Source organism: Urocitellus parryii, chromosome 3 (assembly GCF_045843805.1).
Source record: "Urocitellus parryii isolate mUroPar1 chromosome 3, mUroPar1.hap1, whole genome shotgun sequence".
Lineage (NCBI taxonomy): Eukaryota > Metazoa > Chordata > Mammalia > Rodentia > Sciuridae > Urocitellus > Urocitellus parryii.
The window spans coordinates 211500739-211509006 of NC_135533.1; the positions used below are offsets into that span (position 1 = coordinate 211500739).

General features: G+C 58.0%; 1 protein-coding gene across 1 annotated transcript; it reads left to right on the forward strand.

The window, feature by feature from the left end:
* Window positions 1-607: 607 nt before the first annotated feature.
* Window positions 608-6983, forward strand: S1pr2 (sphingosine-1-phosphate receptor 2). The gene is made up of 2 exons (XM_026399745.2): window positions 608-720; window positions 5413-6983. The coding sequence occupies exon 2, from the start codon at window positions 5455-5457 to the stop codon at window positions 6511-6513; it is 1059 nt and encodes a 352-aa protein (XP_026255530.1). The 5' UTR covers window positions 608-720; window positions 5413-5454; the 3' UTR covers window positions 6514-6983.
* Window positions 6984-8268: the final 1285 nt, after the last annotated feature.

Sequence of the window (8268 nt, forward strand, 5' to 3'; positions counted from 1 at the left end):
TGGTTGACTTCAGCAAGAGCAGGGCAGGATCTACAGATCTTCTACAGGACAGAAGTGTGTTCAATTTCCTAGGGGAAAAAGGGCAGCACCTGAGTTCTGGGGTCTTACCAAGGCAGACAACAATCCTATCTTTGGGGTAGGGTGTGGCACGCAGTAGGAATTTGTTTTAAAGACAAACAGGCGCTTAATGCCTATTTGCTGTGTTGACACACAGTAGGTGCTCCACCGCTTCTTGTAAAGTAAATAAAGGAGATCCTCCTATTCTAGAGTCTCAGGCATAAGCCAGGAGGACATCTAGATTTGAAGACAGTTGCTTTAGGTTGAGGCCACCTGGCTAGGAGAGCCATGACGTCACGGGGCTGCGTGAAGCCACGCACCGGCCGGTTCTCACGGGTGGGGGCTGGGAGGGGCAGGGCGAGAAGTGTGGGGGGGCGGACAAAGGGGCTCTGCGCACCGCCCCTGTCGGCCCCCGCGCTAGCCCGGGCTGGCCGGCCACATCTGGAATTCATTGCAGTCGCCGCCGGAAAGGGGAGGAGAGGAAGGCGGGGCAAGAGGGGGGGGCCGAGGCGGCGGCTCTCCCCGCCCCCCTCTGCCCCCGGTCCCCAGCCGCTGGACGCAGCTGAGCCCTGTAAGCAGCCCCAACCCCAGCCACGGCCGCCCTGGGGACGCAGACGCCAAGGCCCCTCGGGTCAGGGCAGGGACCCGGGCCGGCTTGACCAGGTGAGCGCTCACGGCTAGAGAGAGATAGAAAGGGCAGGCCCCTGTCCCCTGAGGTCGCGGGATCAGAGGTGGGGGGCCCAGCCAGGGGTCCGGGGCGCACTAAGGCACGCACGCGCCGCCCGTGTTTCTGCTGCACGGAGGGGACGGTCACCGTGCACCCTCTCCACGATTCCAGGCGATCCCCACTGACGCGGCTGCGAACCCCCAGACTTCTCTCCCCGCCTTTCCCGGGGCAGGAAGTTGGCGCCGAAACAGAAGGCGGAATCCTAGCGCTTTCGACTGGGGACTTTGGGAGGCTGGACAGTGTTCCTAGGGATCAGGGTTTGGGGGAGTGCTCATGGTGGGGGGGCACAGCACCCCTCCTGGCTGTCTCGGACTGAGTCAGGGCTAAAGGTGCTGTGGGTGCAAAGCCTCCAAGTTAGGGGGCGGGGACCCACCGCAGGACAGATGCCCACCGCCTGGGCGTCTAGTTTCCTGCCTCGGTTTCCCTGAGTTGTTCGTTTTCTCTTAGCCCCCCGCGGGGGCGTGGCTTCGTTCTGGAAGGAAAGGAAGAGTGACTGCGTGGCTGGGGCACCTCCTCTTTCCCCTCTAGCCAAGTGATGAGGCGTAGATGGAGGCACGCGTGGCGTGGACTCCGCGGAGTCCCGGGCTCTACAGAGCGTTGGAATCTCGCCCCCTTCTCAGGCACGAGTTGACTCACCCGGGGATTTCCACCCCCTCCCCCGTCTCTGCCCTTGTCAGACACTCCAGGCGCCACTCAGAGAGCCCACGGTCCCCCGCGTGTCGCGACGCGGGAGCGGCACTGGTGCATCTCCTGCAGCTGGGATCTCCCTGCTCCCCCGACCTCCGGGAACTTCGAGGCGAGTTCACTGGTGAAATCACCACCCGCTCTGGGAGGTGTGAGGGTACCCCGCGTGGGGCGTTCTCGGGAGGGAGAAGGCGCCGCCCCAGCGCAGCGAGTGGATACCGCACATTCCTCGGCCAGATAAGGAGGCCGAGAGTGCGGCACGGGGCGGGGGCGGGTCCTGCTACGGTCTCCACGGAGACGCGCTGCGCGTTGTGTTGGGAGGGCTGCTAGGGGACCTAGGCATCTCCAGCTCCCTTTGTTTTTTGGTCTGGGCGGCGCTTAGGAGCTGTGGTCCACCCTCAGTAGCCCCTTGGTTGCTAGGTTGGTTCCTTCATTCATTCATTTGCCCACTCCGCTGATTTTCTGAGTGCTTGATTTGTGCCAGACATCATTGGAAGGATTGAGAATGAAGTTGGTCCTTAGTTTCCAGCAACTCACGTGGCACTCTAGAAGCCAGACAAAAACCCAGATAATTTCTGATAGCGGCAAGTGCTGTGATAGACAGGGATTGCGGAAGGCTGCTGCTGTAGACTGGTGGTCTGGGGAGGCCCCAGTGAGAGAGTGACCTTTACATAGAAACCTGAAAGAGGAGGAGGCTGTCACTCAAAGATTTGAGGGGAGGATGTCTGCCGGAAAGAACAGCAGCAAAAGCTTTGAGGTAGAGATGGCTCATAGGAAGCCAGTATGGTCACAATGGAGTGTCTCTGGGGGAGAATGGGAGGAGGCTGGGTGGGCAGGAGCCATAGGGAGCCATGGGAGAATGTGGAGCTGAGGAGCGGTATGAAGTTATAAATTTAAAAGCTCCCCCTGGCTGCTTGGAAGAGAATAGCAGTGTAGGGGGGCCTGACAGCCAGAAGGCAAGCAAAAGAGATAAAGCTACTCTTGGCAAGGGGCATGGGATCTCTGGGGACCAGCAGGAATTATGACCACAGGGTCTACCTCTCTGGAACTGTGAGGGGATGGAGGAGAGAGAGCCTGGAAGCCACTGAGCCTTCCTCCTACCTTCCCCCTTCCTAATCTCCAGCCAAACAGTCGTGTCTGGGTCTATCTCTTTTCCCTTCCCTCCCAACCCTGTCACTTGTCCCTCTTGTTCCATTTCAGGCCTGAACATTGCATCTCTCCGGAGGCCTCTTCCTGAGTCTCCGAGGGGGAGTCAGGACTGCCCTGGTGAAGGTTAACAGGAGACAGGCTCTAGGCCTTGGAGTCTGGTACAGGGAGAAGCAGGGAAGGCCAGCAGGAACAATGAATCTAGGATACAGCATGGTCCTCAGTTTACCTCTAACCAGGAGAGCTGCCCTTTCTGCCGATGCCTTAAGCTTCCTGGGTCTGCAGAAAGTGAGAGTGCAGCGCCTACAGTCTTCCTCTCTAGAGAAGAAGACAGACTTTCTGATCAGTCCCTGGGGCATGTGGGCTGAACACGTTTCTTATTTCTCCAGGAAATGGCAGTAAATCTTTCTCCTCCACACTGGAGAGGGGTGGTGGCCCCTATGCAGGCTGCGAAGGGGGCAGCGGCAGGGGGAAAAACCCTGGGCTTCTTGCCCATCATCGAGTGAGCGTCCCAGGCTTTCCAGGGGACCTTGATTCTAAATTATGAACCCCAGGAGGGACCCAACAGGCCAGGGCTGCCTGGGGGGGGCGTCTGATGGGGTGACCCAGCGGTCAGGCCACGGTTCAAAGTAATCCTCAGGGACAGCTACACAGCTTTAAGACTGTCCTCTGAAAGAGCTGAGCTCCACTTGCTTGTGAACGCAGATAGTGGGATTAACCGGAGAGCGCCCCCAACCGGGCCAATCAGAGGCCGAAGATGGAAATTTCAGGCCAATAGGCAAATCGCTCAGTGCCCTGGGATTGAAAATGAGCCAATCAGTGCACGGGATGTTTCTGGCTCGACGGCCAGTCGGGTGAGGCCGCTGCCCAGGCCAAGCCAGCCTGGGAGCTGCTGCTGCGGGCAGAGGGCATCAGGGCGCCCGGGGCCCTGTCCGGCAGGGGAACAAGGGGCCTCTGTGTGGCGATCTGGGCGGGGCTGCTGTCCCCGAGGACACGCACAAGCTCTTCTCTGTTCCCAAACTAGGACGGATGCCCCTCCGCTCTGGGAGACGCAGCTGCCTCTGTAGGGCCCAAGGCCAGGACGCCCCTCCCAGGGGGCATCCTGGAAGTGAGATGACTGGGCGACCCCGGAAGCCCCTATCACTCCTAGGCTCACCAAGAACCGGCCCAACCAGCCTTTTCTGGAACCGTGCTTCTGGCTTACACTTGGCCCTTGGCAGGAGTGTTTCCATGGACTGGGGAGGGTTCTTAGCTCTTCTCCCCTTCACTTAGCCAAGGGTTGGCGCTTCCTCCCCGCTTCCCTCGTGAGAGGCAGACACTGGCCAGGCTCCTTTGAGACGCTCCTACCCCACCCCAGAGCTGGCCACGGTGTGTGCCTCTCATCCTCCCTTTCTAACAAGCCTCTTCCCGCCCCTTCCCCCATGGCTCAGTTTTCCTTGAAAGGGGGGTGGGTGACTCAGGCTTTCATGGAAACAAATGCCTTCGCTGCGGGGCTGCACGCCCCCTCACCACTCACATGACCTAGCACAGCTGCCCCGTCTTCCCAGCCAAGACCTCCCAGACTGGTCTCTGGTGGCCCTCCATTTCAGCTCCCCCCACCCAGACTTTCCCACACCGGATGTGACTAGGACTCCACCCTATTTGTTCCAGGGGCCTTACACATCTGGATTTTATCCTGGCCAGGGAGGGGGGCTGCCAGCGCCCTACCCAACCCCCTGGGACCCTCTGTCCCAGGGCAAAGCTAGATGGTGCTGATGAGAACAGGCTGTTGGGAACCTCTTGGTTGATTTAGTCAGCATCCTCTTCCAGAAGATTGGGTGGAGTGTACCCAGCCCAGAGTCCTTTGTGTGTGCCAGGAAGAGGGACGCTAAGAACATTAGCTAACACTTGTTGAGTGCTGACTATGTGCTAAGTGAGTTGTGTGCTTTCTTAAAAAAAAAAAAAAACAGGGTCTCACCATGTTATTCAAGCTAGAACCACAGATAGGTGTCACCACACTAAGCTTCATAGTGCTTTATTTTATTTATTTACTTTTTGGTGATGCTAGTGATTGAGCCCAAGGCCTTACACATGCTCAGTAAGCACTCTACCGCCAAGCCACCCCTCCATGCAATCTTTAAAAGGATTTTCCTAACATCCCTTGGAAGGGGGTTTTCTTCTACCCAGTGCATAGATGAGAACATTGAGGCTAAGAGGCTGAGTGACTTGCCTGGCATGTCAGAGTTGGAGTGAGAACAAACTCACTCTGCATTGTCCCCAGGGTCTGTGTCCTTAAGATAGTGTGACCTCTGGGCTGCTTGAACCTCAGGGCCGCCCTGGTGTCTCCCAAGTCCTTATTTCAGGAGCACCCATGGCTTCGAGGCTTAGACTCAGCCTGAAATCAGGGCAGTGGGTGGTAATAAGCAAGGGATGGTACTATCAGTGGCATGAATCTCACTGACCCAGGTCAGCAGGCGGCATGAAGCCAGAGGTTTGCTCTCTGAATAAGTGGACAAAGTTTCTGAAAGCCCAGGGTGTCCACTTCATGGCATTTGGGGACTCTTGTCTGTTCCTGTGAAGGAGGATGCCTCTGCAGGGTGACGGAGGCTGTGGGGCCACCCTCTCTGGCCCTGCCACTTGCCAGCTTGGAGACTTTGGGAGAGTGAATCAGCCCGACTGGGTGTCCTATCTGAAAAGTGGGGATGATGATATTCCGACTTCCTGTGTCTACTCAGTGAGGACCGTCCAGGGTCAGAGCCAGGCATCAGCCACGGCACTGACCTGTTGTCTGTGTGTCTTTCTGTCTCTCTTCTCTGCAGTTGTGACAGACCCATGGCCCCGGCCAGTCACTGAGCCCCACCATGGGCGGCTTATACTCAGAGTACCTCAATTCCAGCAAGGTCCGGGAACACTACAATTACACCAAGGAGACGCTGGACACACAGGAGACGCCCTCCCGCCAGGTGGCCTCGGCCTTTATCATCATCCTGTGCTGCGCCATCGTGGTGGAGAATCTGCTGGTGCTCATCGCGGTGGCCCGGAACAGCAAGTTCCACTCCGCCATGTACCTATTCCTGGGCAACTTGGCCGCCTCAGATCTCCTGGCAGGGGTGGCCTTCGTGGCCAACACCTTGCTCTCGGGCCCTGTCACGCTGGGGCTGACCCCTGTGCAGTGGTTTGCCCGGGAGGGCTCAGCCTTTATCACACTGTCAGCCTCCGTCTTCAGCCTCCTGGCCATCGCCATTGAGCGGCACGTGGCCATTGCCAAAGTCAAGCTCTACGGCAGTGACAAGAGCTGCCGCATGCTGCTGCTCATCGGGGCCTCGTGGCTCATCTCGCTGGTTCTCGGGGGCCTGCCCATCCTGGGCTGGAACTGCCTGGGCCACCTGGAGGCCTGCTCCACTGTCCTGCCGCTCTACGCCAAGCAGTACGTGCTGTGTGTGGTGACCATCTTTTCCGTCATCTTGTCGGCCATCGTTGCCCTCTACGTCCGCATCTACTGCGTGGTCCGCTCGAGCCACGCGGACGTGGCAGGCCCCCAGACGCTGGCCCTGCTCAAGACGGTCACCATCGTGTTGGGTGTCTTCATTGTGTGCTGGCTGCCAGCCTTCAGCATCCTCCTCCTGGACTACGCCTGTCCCGTCCGCTCCTGCCCCATCCTCTACAAGGCCCATTACTTCTTCGCCTTCGCCACCCTCAATTCACTGCTCAACCCTGTCATCTACACGTGGCGCAGCCGGGACCTGAGGAGGGAGGTGCTGCGGCCCCTGCACTGCTGGCGGCCAGCGGCAGGGGTGGCGGGAAGGCGGGACGGGACCCCGGGCCATCGCCTCCTGCCCCTTCGCAGCTCCAGCTCTCTGGAGAGGGGCACGCACATGCCCACATCACCCACGTTTCTAGAGGGCAACACAGTGGTCTGAAGGGAAGGTGGATCAACAACCAGGCCTCTGAGGGCTGCAGAGAGGTGCTGGGTGACCTCGGACAGAGACAGGGGGCTGCCCAGCAAGGCTCATCCCAATCCCAGAGATCTGGGAGATATTGAGAGTTCACAGCTGGGGTGGCCAGTGGGGACACTGACTAATCAGTAGTGCTTCAGTGGGATGCTGGAGGCTAGTACAGTAACCATGGGGACCTTCAAAGGACTAGGATGACAGCAGGAGGGAGCTCAGAGCAGGAGCAGTTTACCATCCAGTACAAAGGATTCAACATTTTCCTTTCCGACCCCCCAACCTGCACCCAGCTCTTGTCTCTGAATTTCTCTCTCTTGCCACCTTTTCCGGACAACCTCAGGCCCTTCTTTGGAACCACTGTCTCCAGTTGGTTGGAAATCTCAGCCCCAACCCTCCCAGACCCAACTCCACAGCTTCCCTAAATTTCATCAGCTGCCACTTTGACTTCTCTTTCCTTTCACATGCCCAGAAAGGAAACCACGGGGTTAGAGATGGGGCGGGGAGGGGGCCGAGCCCCATTCCTCACTCTCAGACCTCATTGGCCAATTGCACTATTTGGGGCACAGAAGAATCACTGAGGGCTGGAAAAACCGGTTTGGGGGGCTGAGGAGGGCTCTGGGCCTCCCTGTGGGACAGGGTAGAACTTGAGAAAATTCTGGGGGAGACGTTTGCCCATTTCCCCCACTCCTATCCCCAAAACCACTCCCCCCAGCTCTTCCCACCTTCACAGGTCCTCCCCAGCCCAGGGCCCAGGGCCCCAAAGGCAGGGCAGCCTTGAGCCCGCTGTGCCTCCTTGCAAGATGTCTTGAATGGAGCATGGGGGTGGGGTGGCCCAGGCCATTTCCTGGGGACATTCTCCCTTCCCCTGCCCCAGAAGGACTTTGCTAATTCCTGTGGATAGATGGAAGAGCTGTTGCGGTACGAACTATATTTATGTGTGTCTGTGTGCACGTGTGTGGTGTCTGTGTCCTCATCCCTGCCCTGTTTCCCCCAGAATGGATGCTGTTCTGTCTTAACGTTCATGTCCATGTTGAAACTGCTAAAGAGGGTTCTGGTCCTGCCCAGAACCTCTTTGGAATTGCTGGCTTATCTGTCTACAGGAGGAAAACCTCAAATTAATGTCTTTGTGAATGCAAAGGCTGGGGGAGGGGGGCTTTGGGAGGCAAGGAGCCAGTTGGGGGCTTGTCTCCCTTTATATAGCTCCCCAGATGCCCCCCCATGCCAGACACCCAGATCTGGGCCAATAAACGGTTCAATTTTTCTTTCGGGTACTGTTGTGTCTTTGGTGACCATTCCCTCATGAGCACCCCTTGGCTGGGCCAGTTGAGTCAGGGAAGGGTGGCTGCCCATCCTTTCCTTTGCCAACCTACCTTCCCTTTTCTTTCTTACTGCCCCCCCCCCAACCCCGCCAAGCTGTGAGAGCAGTGGCTTCTGAGAAGACGCTGTCCTGCCACTCCCAGTGATTCATGAAGGCTGGGGCCTCCTTGCCTTTTTTCTAAGAGACAGCCTGGCTGGTGATGGGGGCCCCCTCCTCCATCCCAAGTCCGTTTGCCTTCCTGTGAGGGAGGTGTCAAGATCTTAAGGACATGTGGATTCAGAGAGGTTAAGCAAACTGAGGGTCACACAGCACTCATCCGGGAATTCCTGGCTGGATTTGAACCAAGGGGGCTGATTCTGGCTTCAACACTGGGCTGGAGAAAGGCACCGAAACCTGCTCTTTGATAT

Excerpts from the sequence above, each read along its gene's own strand:
- S1pr2 (XM_026399745.2), top strand. The coding sequence starts at position 5,455 with ATGGGCGGCTTATACTCAGAGTACCTCAATTCCAGCAAGGTCCGGGAA.